Source organism: Sitophilus oryzae, unplaced genomic scaffold, assembly GCF_002938485.1.
Source record: "Sitophilus oryzae breed Bouriz unplaced genomic scaffold, Soryzae_2.0 scaffold_85_pilon_pilon, whole genome shotgun sequence".
NCBI classification, from domain to species: domain Eukaryota; kingdom Metazoa; phylum Arthropoda; class Insecta; order Coleoptera; family Curculionidae; genus Sitophilus; species Sitophilus oryzae.
Genome location: NW_022147483.1, coordinates 3575760 through 3594465, shown reverse-complemented (window position 1 = coordinate 3594465; position 18706 = coordinate 3575760). Strand labels below are relative to the sequence as shown.

The window sequence follows — 18706 nt, the reverse complement described above, 5'->3', positions numbered from 1 at the left end:
AAACTTAATTTTGTATTATGCAAATATACCTCAATTTTATTGTTATTTTATTCATATTGTATTCAGCCATCACTTAAATATTTGATATTAATTTGGTATTATAAATAATCAATACTATTCATTAAAAATTACTGAACAAATATATGTTATGCTTAACATACATTATATATTATCAAACAAAAAACACATTCTTCTTTTAAACTGTATCAGTCTTGTCTTTACAAAAATCTTTTTAAATTTTGAACTCAAAATAATAATCTTTTCGTGATCTCTAATACATATTCTTTATTTTTCCCTAGATCATAATACCTACTTACGTGTTTGAATCTATCGAAGCTGAACCAGCAACACTTGGAGTGGAGATTCCACAATATGAATAAAATAAACATAATTGTCCAGTTTTCATTAATACCATCAGGGGAGAATATTATTTTTTAAATTTATTAAAGATATTTTCAATAAAATTCTCTTGATTTATAACTCGAAAATACCCACTTTTCTTGCTCTTCCGGACACTTTAGGCTGCCTAGTATAATAACTATCCTTAGTAACTATCCTTTCCACCAGGAACACAACAAAAAGATGAGGCATAGCACCAAAAACACACTCCACTTAAAAGCTTTTATTGATGAATTGTTAGAGTCTTAAAAACACACACAAAAATCACGATGAGTAGAAAATGTATGGGCACTTTTAGGTTAAATCACTTACACAACGTGTAATTTTTAACATTTCGCATTTTTTATGCCAAACCGAGAGTGACCATATATCAGACGTTGTAGGTGCGCGTCAAGAGTTGGACTGGTGGTGTAAGATCCGAGATCATTTCCATAATCTCATCCGACTGTAGTTCTTCTACTAGCCGGTTTTGTATGAACATAATTGTTCCTTGGCTTCCTCGTGCTATATTTAGAAACCTATATGTAGCCCATCTCGCCTCTCTTTCCAAAAGAATTTGCAGAGGAGGTAGATCGAGTAGGGTTTCCATAGCTTTTGACGGCGTGGAATGCAAGGCACCAGTCACCGCTAAGCATGCTTGTCGTTGTAGTTTCGACAATTTATTCTTTGCCGTTATTTGGTTGGCTTTCTGCCACCAGGCAACTGCACCATACGTGATAATAGGTCTGATGGCCGTCACGTATAGCCAGTACATATTTTTGGAGTTTAATCCCCAGTTTCTACCACAAATTCGGCGGCATGCCCATAGAGCATAGCAAGCCTTTTTTGATGTTTTTTCCAGATGAGAGGTCCAGCTAAGTTTTTTGTCCAGGTTTAATCCTAGATACTTAACTTCCTCCGCAAACGGAATTGTCTCACCAAGAAGAATGGGCGGTTTCAGTTTGTCTGTTTTCCTTCTTCTGGTGAATGGTATGATCACGGTTTTCTGTGGGTTTACACTTAATTGTTCCAGTGTGTACCAGCCGTGAATTGCATCTAGGACTTCCTGTATTTTTGAGGAGATATACTCTACTATTATGATACTCGTGTTAATAATGATAATGTTCTTTTAAAATATAATTTTGACTTGGCATTTTTGATGAAATATTATTTATTTCTTATATTTTCAGGTGTGATGATAACACCAAGTTAGTGAACGAAGGTAGAATGTGCGTTTCGAAGAATTTGAGCTGTGATTCGAGCAAATTTTACTGTGCTAATGGAAGATGCATTTCAAGAATGTGGGCTTGTGATGGGGATGACGATTGCGGTGATAATTCTGATGAAGACACCAACTATTGCTGTAAGAGAGTCACTTTATCAATTTAACATATCGTCCCATTGCTGCCAAAAGTCACTAACTTACTTTTTATTACTTCCGAGAAAAACGCGTCTAAAGAAGAATTGCATTACATAAAGATGTTATAGTTATAGTAACGATTAACTTTGAATTTGACAGTTCCCGCGGGCTTTCCTAGTGCTAATTTTATTAAGTTAGCAACTTGCGGCCATGCTGATGCAATGCCGTCTCTCCAATAGAACAGCCACAGAATTTTATGACGTCACTCTAGTTGGATACTACGGATTAATAAATATGTTGTAGAATACATGGAAAACATAATTATTCCTCGTATATGTAATTTTATGGATTATATGACTAATAAAATAAATAATCATATGACACAACAACTTCAAAATATAAACGTTAGCTATAACTGTTTTTTTAAAAAAAAATTATGAAAATTTAATCAGCGTTTTTCCCGAACCTAAATCCCAAGAAAATCAAAAAATTTTAGAATAATTTTACATATAAAATGACAGCGATCTTTATTTCATAGCCATCGCTGACGCCTTTTTTTATGATATTGTACTATTTGCAAATATAAATTTTTCAAACATTGATAGCTTTCAAAATATACATACTACTTTTGTAATGCAAATAATAATAATCACTATTAGTAGATATTGAATGTTTTTTTTGTTGAATTAGATCGATTTTCCAAATCCCAAAATTTAAAATATATTTTACATTTTACCCATTATCTTATGTACCTATTCATTATTTGTATATTGTAAAACATTTGCTGCATTTGTATGGTTTAGTAGTTTATTCTACTTAAAGTATTTGATGCACTATAAATAGGTATGGTATATATTGTATTTATTAACTGTATATTATGTATATTTCATGTAAAATATATCATTTTTAAAATACAAACCAAAAATACGAGGAATAATTATGTTTTCCATGGATTCTACAACATATTTATTAATCCAAATCTAACTTGCGTGACGTCATAAATCTCGCTCCTAGGCTGTTCTATTAGAGACGGCATTGGGCTGATATTTAGAAATGTCAAAAGCTGATGACATTGTACTTTGTCAATTATGACATTTCGCGTCGAAGTTTAAAAGCCACAGCGACAAGAAAGAGCCAGAGTTACGTTTCACAGGTAAATAACAGTACACCTTTTGCAAGAAGAGGGAAGAACTGTCACTTGTTTTATTATTTTCCTTTTTCTATTTCATGAAAGTAAAAGAGTTACCTATCTGATTCGTTCAGGCACTCATTTTAAAGAATATCAGTAACTTTTTTGGATAGAGGGATTTGATATTTACCATGTTGGTAAAAATAACGGTCAAAATTCAAAGTTATTCATTTTATAGACTATAGTAACTATTCGGTATTAAAATAAAACATAAATAGCCAGAAATCGTAGTTAATGACTTGCTGCAATCGATTCTCCGATTCAAAACATAGTTAGTGATTGAATTTGGTTTTTCGGAAAAATGTTAGTTAGTGACTTTTCGCAGCAATAGGACGATATATTCCTTAAATTCCTTAAAGGGTAAAAACGATGATATGATATGATAAGCGCCATTTTACTAATTTTACAGAGAGTCCTGGATGACTGGTAGTTATCAGGTAGTCCCTGTATATATGTATATTTTTACTAGGAATATATCATAGGATTTAACAACTTTTTGTAGGAATCAGTTAGACCAACTATAAAGCTTGATTTTCATGCATCCGTTATCCGTTGATACGATGGTCCGACGGCGCTCTGATTAGTCATAGCATTTTTGCGCCACTTTTCATCCGTAAATTTTTTACTCCAGCCCGTCAACGGAGATATTCGTACGATAACAGACTTTTTGATACTTTTTTGACAAATTTAATCTAACTTTAATCTATACTAATATATAAAATCCTTAAGTGACTGACATACTGATTAATCACGATCCTGCTCAAACCACTCAACGTAAGAAGCTCAATTTTGGCATACAGGTTGATTCTAGGGTGTAGAGGTTCGATAAGAAGGGATTTTTCGAAATTTCGGTTCCAAGAGGGTGAAACTTTGAATAAGAAGACTAAGGAAGGAGCATATCAAAATCTTAGGTACACCGCGATGGGCTTCAAATATGGCCGACTTAAATTCCGGTTTATCAGTGTCGTTCTAATTTTATTTGATTTATACAACTTTTGTAGGAATCAGTTAGACCAACTATAAAGCTTGATTTTCATGCATCCGTTATCCGTTGATACGATGGTCCGACGGCGCTCTGATTAGTCATAGCATTTTTGCGCCACTTTTCATCCGTAAATTTTTTACTCCAGCCCGTCAACGGAGATATTCGTACGATAACAGACTTTTTGATACTTTTTTGACAAATTTAATCTAACTTTAATCTATACTAATATATAAAATTCTAATAAAAATGAGACATACTGATTAATCACGATTTGCTCAAACCACTCAACGTAAGAAGCTCAATTTTGGCATACAGGTTGATTCTAGGTTAAGAGGTTCGATAAGAAGGGATTTTTCGAAATTAATCTTCCAAGAGGGTGATAACCAAAAGCTCAAATATTACAATATATTTTATTTAAAAAACGGTCAAGTTTCCGAAAATGATCGCTTAAACACGTATATTTATTTTATAGTTTTACATATTTTAAGATTTGTTAAAAACAGGGTGTTTCGAAAAAAAATCTGGTCATTGATTATCATGATCCTGCTTAAAGCGCTTGACGTAAAAAGCTGATTTTGGAAAACAGATTGACTTTAGGGTGTAGAGGTTCGATAAGAAGGGATTTTTCGAAACCCGAATTCTATGGGGGTGAAACTATCCCTCAAATATTGAAATATTTTTTATTTAAAAACCGGTGAGTTTTTCGGAAAACTCTTAAACACGTATATTTTATTTTGTTGTTTTACATATTTTAAGATTTTTTATAAATTTATACAGTGTGTTTCATAAAATATGGCCATTGAGTAATCACGATTCTGCTTAAACTGCTTGACGTTTAAAGCTGATTTTTTGGCAAATGGATTGACTGTGGGGTGTAGAGGTTCGATAAGGAGGGGTTTCTCGAATCTCAAATTCCAAGAGGGTGAAAACGCCCCTCAAATATTACAATATTTGTTATTTAAAAAACTGTTAGTCTTTCGGGAAAACGCTTGGACAAGTATAATTTATTTGGTTTTTTTACATATTTTGAAATTTTTTAAAAAATCATACAGGGTGTTCCAAAAAGTTGGGTAATTTCTTAACCACGATTCTGCTTAAACTGCTTGACGTAAAAAGCTTATTTTTGGCAAACGGATTTTTCGAAAGTCAAATTCCAACGAGATGAAACTACCCCTCAAATATTACCAAGTTATATAATAATATCGCCATATTGTTTTTTCTCATGCTGACATAAATGTGAGAAAATTTTATCCAGTTTGTATGTTAATGGAAATTCTTGCTTTGCTTTATCATCACCATTACAAATGACTAATTCGACGCGAACGAAGTCGCTGGTACACGCTAGTAAAAATATAATAGTACAAGAGCTAACACCGTCGGGAAAACTAGAATTTTAAGAAAGCTGGTTCTTTAGTATATCTTCTGGTATGCTCTCCTGACCAAAATGCGAGCCAGTAGACTACTGCAGTTTACTATTGCGCATCACATCTGTACAGGGTATCCCATTTTCGTGTGTTTTATGGGATTTCTCGTTTATGAGTAGAGATACAATGATATGATTTTCACATTACTTTGCTACGTTTTTATGAAACTAAATATGCTACACATAGGTTGGTCCTAGCCTCCTTCCTTAGTTTCTAAAATACAAGGCGAATTTATGATGCGCAGTCACATGAACAGATATTGTATTCAGATATGATGCGCAGTAGTGAACGCAACGTCTACCGGCAACCAGACGATCCGCACTCTATTCAGGAGAGAAGAAAAGATATATTAAAGAACCGGCTTTCTTAAAATTCTCTTTCGAAAACGTTGCTAGCTCTTAGGCTATAAGTAAAACAGCGAAATCGTTGTAGAAATGAAAATATAAAATGAGAGCAATCACAAGCAAATCGTATATCCGATGAACGGAGGCATCAAAATGCAATAAATTTAAAAACTGCGTAATTTTCTAACCAATCGAAGTTTTTAAATTCAACCAATAAAATTAATATCTCATCATCGTATCGTCGGACTACAACGGATGTATGAAAATTAAGTTTAATACTGTAAAACCCTAAAATTAAGAAAGTGGCGCTGATCGTGTTATTCCCCTGGACCCTTCATCTGTATTAACATTAAAAATAATTGTTTCCAGCTTTTCATTCGTGTTCACCCAACGAATTCAGATGCGCCAACGGTCGCTGCATCTTCAAATCATGGAAATGTGACCACGAAAACGACTGTAAAGACGGTTCGGATGAACAAGAGTGTGAATATCCACCCTGTGCACCAGGAGAGTTCACTTGCGCTAACTTCAGATGCATTCCCATGGCTCAGGTGTGCAACGGAGTGAACGATTGCAAGGATAATGTAACTTCGGACGAAACTCATGAAAGGTAGATATAATAGTTTCGTTTACTTTATGTTCGAGATAAAACACTTATTGTAATTCAAAATCACTTCTAGGTGCCCCCAAAACACTACCTGCCCTCCAAAACACCTAAAATGCGAGAACACCAACATCTGCGTGGAACCGTATTGGCTCTGTGACGGTGATAACGATTGCGGTGATAATTCTGACGAGAATCCGCTTCACTGTGCTCAGAGAACTTGCCCACAAAACAGTTTTAGATGCTCCAACCATAGATGTATACCGGCAACTTGGTAAATTGTTATTTTTTATTTAGAAATTTTGGTTTTGAATTAAATATAACTCGCAGGTACTGTGATGGTGATGATGATTGCGGTGATGGAGCTGACGAACCTCCAGAGTACTGTAAAAGTGATGGAAGGACTTGCTTCGGTGATTTGTTTACCTGTGATAATGGAAACTGTATTCCTAGGATTTATATATGTGATGGAGACAACGATTGCTTGGATAATAGTGACGAGGACAGTAGACACGAGTGCAGTAAGTTATTTTTTCTAATTTTAACATTTCTTCTGTAACTTTTTTCTTAATTTTTAAACTTTTTTTTATACAGGGTGTGTCTTCAATAAGCGCAAATATTTTTTTCTGGACTGGTAGATCTCGACAAAAGAAACATATTTTCTCTTTGCCGTTTTTCAAATAAATCCAAAATAACCGAGTTATTTTATTTTGAAAATTCCCTAAAAAAAATGTTTTTTTGCTAAAATTTTGTCACTGGATCTTTTCTGGATTTTCTTTCTTGTAAATTTAATCTACTACCTATGTTGCCATATTATCAAGAAATTATGTTTTTTAACTCTCCTAAACAGAGTGCGGACCGTCTGGCTGCCGGTAGACGTTGCGTTCACTACTGCGCATCATATCTGTATTCAACATTTGTTCACTACTGCGCATCACAAATTCGCCCTGTATTTCAGGAACTACGGAACCTACATGTATAGTATATTTAGTTTCATAAAAAAGTAGCAAAATAATGTGAAAATCACATCATTGTATCTCTACTCATAAACGAGAAATTCCATAAAACATACGAAAATGGGATACCCTGTACATATGTAATGCGCAGTCGTGAACCACAGTAGTCTACCGGCAGCCAGACGGCCCGCACTTTGGCCAGGAGAGCATAGCAAAATATATATATATTAAAGAACCAGCTTTCTTAAAATTCTCGTTTCCGACGTAGCTAGCTCTTGTACTATTATGTTTTTATTAAGGTTAGATTAAATTTGTCAAAAAGGTGTCAAAACTTCCGTTATCGTATGCATAGATAAATGCAACAAGTTTAGATTGGAAAGCCCGTAAAAATTTTGGATCGCGAAATTGTTTTGGGTCGCGACCGTTATATGCGATCTGGCGCTGCTATAACGGTCGCTAAGAACAACGGCAAACAAAAACAGAAATAATTTTCTCTTGTCAAAGTCAGAATCTTCAAAAATCATAATAATCTTTCAAAATCTAAACCGCTCTCATTAAAGAAATTCCGAAAAGTGTTTATAGCGTCCATTTTCATAGTAATTATTGCTATCTTGTGAGTTTAATTCAAGTTTTATTTACTCCTATCAGTGATAATTGTGAGAAAGTGGCATTAATAACTTAAAAAGCTGTGCTGTGAACTGTGAACTGCAAAAACCATGCAAAAACCATCGTGGATCATGGTATAACGTCGGTTTCCAATGTTTCATAGGTATTTCATACATGCGTCATTATATAAAATAAAGTTTCTTGTATGCAACACACTGTATTTTATTTATAAAATTAAACGAAAATAATAATAAATTTGAATAAACAATATTTGGCGATATAATTCCGGAAAAAGCCGAACCGCTCCGAAATTTTCAAAACTTTTGGGTCGCGACCGTTGCAAGAATGCGCCAAATAGTGTTTACATTGTCTTTATGGGCACTTTCCAATCTAAACTTGTTTCATTTATCTATGATCGTATGATCTCTCTCCGTTGACGGGCTGGAGTAAAAGATTTACGCTTGAAAATCAAGCTTAAGACTGTTTCCCAACAAATTTCATATATAACTATTCTCACCTATATCCTATCCTAGGCAAATAATGACTATTATTTTACTTGTAGATGATAGAAAATGTGACGAAGAAACTGAATTCACTTGTGAAGCGAACAAGGCATGGGGAAGGGCTCAGTGCATTCCTAAAAAATGGCTGTGCGATGGTGACCCCGATTGTATCGATGGGGCCGACGAAAATACCACAATCCATCATTGTCCAGCACCCCAAGCCTGCGCAGACGATCAATTTACTTGTGGCAATGGACGCTGTATTAATAAGGTACGTACAGGGTTGCCCATTTTCCAGTGTTTTACAGGGTTTCTTGTTTATGAGTTGAGGTACGAAGATGCGGTTTTCACATTGCTGTGCTACTTTTACTTTTAGTTCCTGCAAGTTGCCTCTTAGTTTCTGAAATACAGGGCGAAATTGAAAATGTTTCGTTTTTCGACACCCTTCATATTTTGGTTTGGTTTATCTTATAACCACTCATACATCACATCAAATCACATTTACGATGTGTTTACATTATTAGATGTAGACACAGGGTGACACAATTCCCCCGATGTAAATATGCTACGTTTACACATTGTAGTTCAACACGTATGCACAAGGGTTAAACGTCCGCCTCACAATGTAGCCACAGTATAGCATTTACGTATACACAAAGTAAGGGATACACAGTGTGCCGTAGGATACACAGTGCTTGTGTATTACGTTTAAACTATGTTTACACATTGCAGTTGTGACTACCGCGTGTATACGTATGTATTTTGCTTCGTATATACATCTTGTGCTAGATAAAACTACTTCTTATGAACGAATTTAGGAAATAATACAAGTTTTGATGCCTAACTTTTCGTTCTTTTAAGAAATATTTATCCAATGATACCAATTATATCTTTTAGAACGAAAATTAGGAAGGCAAAACTTTGTAGTTTCCAAAAGTATATCGATCGTAAGTTCAAGAGAAGTAGCCTTAAAATTGTTCCATTTTTGTTTTGTATTAAATGTACCATTTTTCTTCCATAAAATGGATTAAGTGGTTAAAAAATAAAATTCTTATATTTTTATATCATGGAACGCAATAGCGCAAATAACACAATAATAATAATTATTAACACTGCAGAAACCAGAAGTAAGAAAACACTGTAAAAGAACAGAATTTGTATCAAAATGTATTAAAAATATAAGTACCTATAGTATAACAACATACTAAAATGGTAAACACTGGTATATCGCCACGATTTGGTGGACCTCGTTTAGTCATTTTTTTCTTCTCTTTTCCCTCCAAGCAGTTGATTTGTTAGCATAGTTATTCATCGAGCACTCTGTTGGACTTTGTTGTATTTTATTTCCAGATTAACAATCTCACCCCTTAAATTTTATATGAAACTGATTATTGAATATTAAACATATCTGTATATTGATCCATTAATAACTTACCGAATATCAGTGTATTCTTTGAGGTGTTTAAATCTTTCTTTCTCTGGTCCATTTAGATTTTTATTATTTCCAAATTTATATTGCAGAGCTAACCTCTTTATCATTATACGAGAATATTTGAAGCTTTCATTCATTGGAGTCAAAATTTGGTAAATATCGAGTAAGGGAAGAGTCGCTGCTATAATATTAATAATACTCTTAGGAAAGTGTAACAAGGTAATTTAAAAATTGTGCTTACCTTAAAATCTCTTTTAAACTACACACAAACAGAACATTTATATAGAGCTTCCGAATGATAAAACAATAATGGCTGCTAACACATACCACTCCTAGAAAGGAGAAAGGAGAGAGGGCACATAAGATACACTTGGTCGGTGTGTCTACGCTGAGGCTATCCGCGCGTGCGCACACCTTCATCATTCTCATGCTAGAATGTAGACACAACAGTACACCATTACAAAGTGTCTATATAGATATTTATATTATGTGTATACGTCACATTTTTACAAGGCGTGTACTATAGGCACAACTACGATACGAAGTATCACATATACATTTGACTTATACATTGTATGTCTCATATACCGACGTCAGATTTCATCATTTTAATAATTATTTGTTACGTTACAAAAAACTCTTTAGAATCTTGAGTGCATACGGTATACAACTAGTAAATACTGTATCACACAATTCTATCAATATAAACCTGCGTGTATCTCATATGTATATGTTAGAACTAGATGAACACTTAGGTTCACTTTAACATGTTTTGTTGCTCATGTGTCTCCCTTGTAGAAACGTAATTTCATTTGGACGTGCTGTATGGGCAGTGGCGTAACTAGTATTTCGCTAGGAGTTGTCATTTCAGAAATATGACTCAATTTTTTTTGTGTATCCTCCGTGTATATATTCCGTGTATTTTATTCTTTATATTATTTGCCTTGTCGCGAGGTTCCTAAAAATATAACATATTCTATACTTATTTTTATAAACAATGTAAAAAATGCAATGTTGTAAACTACGTGTTGGTTGAATACAGTTCATACCAAATAAACTTTTAGTCACGTGATTAAGCTTAACCGGCACCAGCATTGGCCCCTTTTATATATTTTCTTTTAATCAAAATATTTTAGAAAACGAAAATATATAAACAGTTATTATTTACATCAACAGAACTCACCTTCTTAACACCACTTAAGGGACTTAAAGGGCCATTACTACCGCTTTCCCGTTCAAAATATTCTAATAAAGTTGCGATGAGTTTTTTACGGCTATTAAGCTATATATCTTGTACACTTCGCACTAAAAGAGGTTCTAAAAAGAATAATGTTGGACTGCAAGGTCTGCTAGTAAACATTTTTATGCTTAAAGTATCACCATACTATTTAATTTAAACCAAAAACTCCTAATACAAAACTAAAGTGTCAAACCGAATGACAATGACAGGAAATAAATAAATAAATGCGGCAACTTGACATATTTTACAGCAGAGTTACCATCTGAATCCCCAGCACGAAATTTAAATTCCAGTTAGTCAGCACCATGTCAGCACGGCGCCGAATATGTACAGGGTGGGCCAAATTGGACGCTTTTAAAGGGAAACACCCATTTCTGTAGGAGATAGACGAAAACTAATATCGGTGTCTGCAGCTCAATTTTTGTCAAAAACATAATGGTGAAAACCGCATATCGATATCTATTACCGTTTCGGAGTTACGGGGTGTTTTTCAAAAATGTGTATTTTTAACAAATCGCTGTAACTTTTTTGCTACGGAAAATTTTGTATTTTTATGAAAACATTTCCAAAGCACCTTTTTACGTAGAATTTAATGGTTTCAGTACATTTTTTTTAAATTAATAATTTAAGAATTATTAATAGAAAATTTCAGTTTTTATATGGGGCACCCTGTATATTTTTAATTTATTGAAAATAATTTAAAATTACCTTTCCAAAAATATAGCAGACTTGATATTTTGCTCGATTCCTCTTCGAGATATAGAGTTTATAAAAATTCGCCTACTTTAAATAAGTAGGCTTTGAACGGCGCCGACTATAATGCAAAAAAATTCTAGCTGTGAGCATCAATTAAAACGAAAATAATATTTGCAATGAAGCTGGTGATTTTGCCACTGCAGGGACCTGGTGATTTTGCCACTGCGGGGACCTGGTGATTTAGCTACTGCGGGGACCTGGTTATTTTGCCACTGCAGGGTCCCGATGATTTTGACTTTTCAGGGACCTGGTGATTTTGCCACGGCTGGGACCTGGTTGTTTTGCCACTTCTAGGACCTGGTGATTTTGCCACTGCAGGGACCTAGTAACCTTGGCATTGCAGGGACCTGGTGATTTTGTCACTGCAGGGCCTGGTGATTTTGCTACTGCAGGGACCTGGTTATTTTGCCTTGGAAATGTAAAAAGGGTGTTTCCCTTTAAAAGCATTCAATTTGGCCCACCCTGTACTTGGTTGGCAACAATGAATTTAGAAATCGCGCCTTCGATTACGTAATTAAAAGTTCAATTGATATGAAATATATGTAAATTGAGACTGATACCTACTTTGAGTATTTTTTGCGCTTTATTAAGTTATTGACTAATTTTTGTTTGGACATAATTTTAATTATTTGGTTAGGGTTGGTTATGTGATCATGACAACGACTGTGGAGACGGTACCGATGAAGGCAAAGACTGTAATTCCCAATACAAAACCTGCGGCACTAACGAGTTCACTTGCCAGAACTTCAAGTGCATCAGAAATCAGTACCGATGCGATGGCGAAGATGACTGTGGAGATCACTCTGACGAAGTCAACTGCAGTACGTTACAAAAACTTTTTCTGTGAAATAAGTTGATGAATTTTATTTTTTTTTAAGAAAAAGGTAACACAACGTGTCCAAACCCTAGCCAGTTCCGCTGTAACAACGGTCAGTGTATTGATGGTCATTTGGTTTGTAACAAGGTAGCAGACTGCACTGACGAATCCGATGAGCCTTTGCACTGTAATGTTGACGAGTGCGCTAAGGTAGAACTGCATCAGTGTGGACACAAATGCGTGGACACACTCACTGGATTCTACTGCGAATGCAACCAGGGATACAAGTAAATTCACTATAACATTATTACTTTTACGTTCCTCTTACTATTTGTTACTTAATGGTTGTCATACTTTGATGGCTTTAAGATCACCAGGTATTTTTTGCTCAAAGTAGCTGTCGACAAAGCTTTTATACATCTCTTCCTATTTTATGAATTCTTTATTTTGTGCATTTTATTATTTTCTATCAAAATTGCCATTTACTATTATTAGATATTCTTTCTCTGTGGTTGAAAAATTTGTTGTTTTATTTGCAGAATTATTCACTTAATTTTTTTTTTGTTAGTTCTTCCAATTGTAGTTGATATAGTTTGTGAACATTTTGAACTTTAAATATAGTCTGTCCAACGAGAAGATCCTTGACAGTGATAGATGTGTCTGTCATTTTAATTTCAAAGTAGTTTATTTTATTTTACAAAGAAATAAGTTGGTACAACTGGAACGCGCAGGAAATTAATATATTTAAAATTTGACTGACAAGTGACTACTTCAAAACATTGTGAAAAAAACTGTATAAAACTGAAAAAATGTAATCGAGTTATTTTATTTAATCAAAAACGGTATGTGTTAATATAAAACAAACAAGAACAAGACACCACATACTAAGAAAATATAAAAAAGAACTAATTCTTATTTTCAAGCTTTATGAAACTTCCCGCATTTATTATTATATTTATCAATATAACTTATGTACAAATACAAATTTGTAATAACCGCAGGAATAAATAAAACAACATAAATAAAACAAACTATTTTATTAATAATAACACTTACCAAATTTTATACCTTAAATGTTGATTAATTAATTATAATCTTAATTTTTTTAAACCATAACTTTTGACATTATTTTTCTGCAATCCATTATTTACCTTTCGTGTGATGTCGATATTTTACAGCTACTCCAGTTTTTAGTATGTGTTTATTATGGTTTTTCTACCATATTCAAGATGCACTTATCTACGACAAGATGGTATACGAACTTTATTGATGGTAACTTTATTGGTGTATAAGACTTTCTGCCTGGGCAGCGAGTATTAACCATAAACTGTGCTCTGGGTCTACAGTCAATTTTCACTCAATTTTTCCTCCACTTGACTTCAAAAGAGACAAAACACACGTAATAACACGAATCAAAATGTATCATCTTCCAAAACGCAGGGTATTTGACAAAAGTTGACACAAATTTATAGATAGATAGATAGATAGATATTTCTTTATTTATTTCCAATGTTTACAATAAAAACACATAAAATAGCCCAAACAGGCATGGAAACATTGTCAAATAAGAACATTTTACACCAAAATAATATAATTACAGTTAAGATAATACTACAATTAAACTAAGATCTTAACTAAGTAAAATAAGCAAATACATAGAAGAAATAAAAAACGATAGAATTAATATATACAAACAACAAATATTACACATTAGATATCAGACTTATAAACACAGCTTTATCGGATCTGTAAAATTCTTCTAATGAATAAAAGGCTTTCTTTGCTAGAAAGATTTTTAATGTGGCTTTTAACTTGTTTCTTGCCAAACCTCGAACACATTCGGGAAGGAAATTGTACATTTTTATTAATGAGAAATCAACATTTTTTTGTAGGTAGCTAAAATTATATTTATCTCCGACTAATATAACGTATAACCTATAATTTCGCAAGACTTTGACGAGCGTCAAAAATCTAAAGGCGAGTTCATACGCACCGGCGTCCGTTTGTCGTTCATCGTTCCGTCAAACCAATAAAATTGAAATAAGATCTGTCATTTTTGAAATAAACCAATAAAATTGGTTAAAAACAACAAGAGACGACGTATGACGGATTTATATTTAAACCCATCCATAGTTAACTTAAAAAATGTTAGAAACTTTTTTTAGTAAAATAAATAGATTGGTATGGGACGTCATCTGCTTTTCTTCTGTCATCGTCTGTCGAAATCTTACCTGAGGAAAAAAACAAAGTATATCTCGTCTTTGTTCTAAAGACACATCAATTAATTGTGTACCATCAAGAGTATCATTTGCATGATCTATATTTTCTATATCATCTCTTAGATATTTAATTCTTTCTTTTTGATTTTATTATTTACTAACTATCACTTCTTTAATTTGAGTTTTATGGTTTTAATAATTTCATCATTATCAGCAATTAGGTTATTATTTTCTTTTTTTTACATAATCTTATATCGGCTAAATGGACTCTTAAGAGCTCAAATTTTAGCAGATTTTTATCCATCATCCTGAACGATATTTTCACGGTATCTAGAGTGAAAAAAAATTTTTGGTGCACTCTATGAACTTAAGTCTTAAAATAAGCCCCCCTATTTATATTATTTGATTACCTTCCTCGTATACTTTGCGTACAAACTCTTCAAACATTCATTTAATATAAATTCTAAAGGTGCGTACTCACTAGAGCATTTTGGTCCGAACGAACCAAGCGAGCCGAGCGCGCACGAACGAACTCAGTAAAGAAAAGATCGCGATGTTCAGAGTGCTTGTTGCGTTCCCTGTGTTTCCACGTTCAGTTGTATTTAATTTTTATTTCCATGTAAATAAAAAACAAGCTGTAAAGCCTGTTTTTTTATTAAGAAATCATGTGACATTTGTCAAATCTTTCCATTAAAAAAACAAGCTTTATTGTTATATTCGTTATAATTTGTGTAAATGTACCTTTTCCCGTTCCAATAGATTTTTTTCCTTTCGCCTTCTTCCTTCTGAAAGTTGCCAGAAGACTTTCAATTTTTTTTCTTTGCTTCTCCAGAAGCACATCCCATGATCTCATCTATCTGCCTCCACGCATCAAACTACTTAACTTTATTATAGTATAATCCATCCTTTGGATTCCAAAGTACTGGATATTGTTCATAAATGTCTATTAACTGAAGGCACTTTTCTCTATTCCACTCCATTTCGTTTGAGCAAAGAAAAATCAAAACAATGAAAATTTTTCGCCGCGAATGCTCCGAATAGGACGAACACCATGAACGCAACGAACCTCCATACCCACTGAACAACGCATCCCCTTTGAGCAAAATGCATGTACTGACAAGCCGGCGAAAATGTTTGGCGCGCTCGGTTCGATGAAATTTTGCTCGCGAACACGTATTCACTTGCCGAATTCGGCTCTGCGCGCTCGGCTCGTTTGGTTCGTTCGGAGCATAATGCTCTAGTGAGTACGCACCTTAAGATCTTTTTTGGTTGATTCTGGAAATCTTTAATTTGTACAATTTCTGTCTTATTAGGTTACTCCAAGATGGTAAAGCCTGTGCTGACATCGACGAATGCATAGAAACCCCAGGAGTTTGCTCGCAATATTGCAGCAACACCCCAGGCAGTTTCTACTGCAAGTGCAACGATCAATTCTACGAGCGCGAAGCAGACGAGCACACCTGCAAGAGAAAGGACAAAACCCAACCCTGGCTCATCTTCACCAACAAGTACTACATCAGAAACATGTCCATCGACGCTTCAGTTTACAACCTAGTCCACCAAGACCTCATGAACGTCGTGGCCTTGGATTTCTTCCTGGATGGACCGAACTCGAAAATGTATTTCTGCGACGTGACAGCTAAAACGATATTCAGAACTCCCTTAAACGGAAACGAGAGAGAACCAGTGATACGTCACGATTCGCATGGTCTGGAAGGAATCTCTATAGACTGGATTGCAAAGAAGCTTTACTGGCTGGACAGGCATTCCAAGAACTTAGAGGTGGCAGAGCTGGATGGTACTAATAGAAAAACCTTGAAGACTAGTATAGCAGATCCCAGAGCTTTGGTAGTGCATCCGGGAACAGGATATCTGTATTTCACTTCCTGGCATCTGCAGGCTTACATCGGAAAGCTTGGAATGGACGGATCGAACTTTACGAGGATTTTAACCTGGGATGATGACATTGCTTGGCCCAATGCTTTAACAATTGACTTCTTTACTGACAGACTATACTTTGCTGACGCTCATTTAGATTATATCGCTTTCACTGATTTGGAAGGTCGTCACAGACATATTGTTATATCAGGAAATGCAGTTCCTCACGTGTTTGCCATAACTCTTTTCGACGATTTTGTTTACTGGACTGATTGGAACCTGAAGTCCATTTCCAGGGCTAATAAGTTTACTGGAAAGGATCTGAGAGTTTTGAGGAATACCACGCATAAACCATACGATATTCATATCGTGCATCCTTTAAGGCAGCTTCCATATACTAATCCTTGTGGAGATAATAATGGAGGGTGTTCGCATTTGTGTTTGATTTCCCCACCACCTGCGTCATCTTATTTGAATATCGACGGGTAAAATTTTTGAACTTGTTGATTTTGATTTGAGGATTGATTTAAGAATACTTTTTAGATATGGGGAGGAAGGTGAAACAAGTTTTGTATGCGCATGTCCCAACCAATTCTATCTGGCTCCGGATAGTAAGACTTGTGTGGCGAACTGTACGGAGGGACAGTGGCAGTGTAAAGGAAAGGACGAAAAATGTATCCCTTGGTTCTGGAAGTAAGTTAAAATTTGTACATACGTAAACAACTATAATTCGTATCAAATAAACTTTTCAGTCACGTGAATAAGCTTGACCGACACAGCGTTACCTACTTTTACATATTTTCTTTTAATCGAAATATTTTAATAAACAAAAATAAATTTATTATAAATATATAAACAGTTATTATTTACTCAACAAAACTCTCATTTTTAACAGCATTTAAGGGACGTAAAGGGTCATTACTAGCGCTTTCCCGTTCAAAATATTCTAATAAGGTTGTGAAAGGTTTTTGCAACGGCTATTAAGTTATCTTTTACGCCTTCGCACTAGAAAAGGCTTTTAAAAAGAACATTGTTCGACTGCAAGGTCTGCTAATAATTTTTTTTAAGCTTAAAGTATCAAAACACAATTCATTTGAACCAAAAACTCGTAAAATAAAACTAAAGTGTCAAGATGAATGACAATGTCAGGAAATGAATAAATAAATATGGCAACTAGAATTGTTTAGTGCTTGATAAATAAATTTTCTTTTGACGCAGTGTGCTTTTGAAGCACACTGTGCTTTTGAAGCACACTATCCTACAAAATATATTTGATTTTCAAAAGATTCTCGTATGCTTACGGTGTACTTGTAACATTTCATAGAGAATGTAACCACAGATTATACAGATTATAAACTTTGTTTTTTCTTTACTGTTTTTCGTGGTTCCAATTTTCGGAATCGGGCACTAGTTAGGTTACTAGTTTGCGCACGTAGCACGCCCACTTATGGCCTGTAAAATTGTGCACAGCGCCTGACCGGCACAGTTATTAGAGAGATATCGGAAAACCGAATAGCGTCATGCAGTATTTACGCGTACCTTATCATGGTTACGATATGCGCGAGTCAATTTTTAACGCAACACCCGCTAATAACGTTACCGCCCGACGTAATTTGCGGATCAATTACACCAAGCGCTATTTCTAAATAAGGTTTAAAAATTGCTTAAATGGGCATGTGCGGGTATTTGACAACCGGGGCCGGCCGGCGAGATCTTTTATTTTAGGTTATGTTTGAATTGTTTTGAATTATTACTTTAGTTTTATTAGGTAATTTGATATTTAAGTAGCTGGGATTAGTTTTAATTAAATAAATATGGCCCACAATATGGATTCCACCTCTTCCAATATTAAAGAACCTATAAAGAGGCTTAGGTTTACAGCAGATGACGACTTAGCCCTTCTAAGAGAATTTGTTGCTTGTTGCCCTAAAGCCACTGGCAGACGTTGAACAATAAATCACTGGAAATAAGCACTTTAGCCCTTTAGTTTTACAATACCTAGTAAACAAAACAAT

General features: G+C 34.5%; 1 protein-coding gene across 1 annotated transcript in view; it reads left to right on the top strand.

Moving 5' to 3' along the window:
- The window catches only part of LOC115890149 (low-density lipoprotein receptor-related protein 2), a 159243-nt gene that overhangs the window by 125030 nt on the left and 15507 nt on the right, over positions 1 to 18706 (top strand). The window contains exons 30-38 of the mRNA XM_030910308.1: positions 1569 to 1741; positions 6050 to 6290; positions 6361 to 6558; positions 6615 to 6805; positions 8409 to 8620; positions 12415 to 12598; positions 12656 to 12881; positions 16127 to 17176; positions 17235 to 17384. Coding sequence (XP_030766168.1) covers positions 1569 to 1741; positions 6050 to 6290; positions 6361 to 6558; positions 6615 to 6805; positions 8409 to 8620; positions 12415 to 12598; positions 12656 to 12881; positions 16127 to 17176; positions 17235 to 17384 — 2625 coding nt within the window. The remainder of the gene's footprint in view (positions 1 to 1568; positions 1742 to 6049; positions 6291 to 6360; positions 6559 to 6614; positions 6806 to 8408; positions 8621 to 12414; positions 12599 to 12655; positions 12882 to 16126; positions 17177 to 17234; positions 17385 to 18706) is intronic.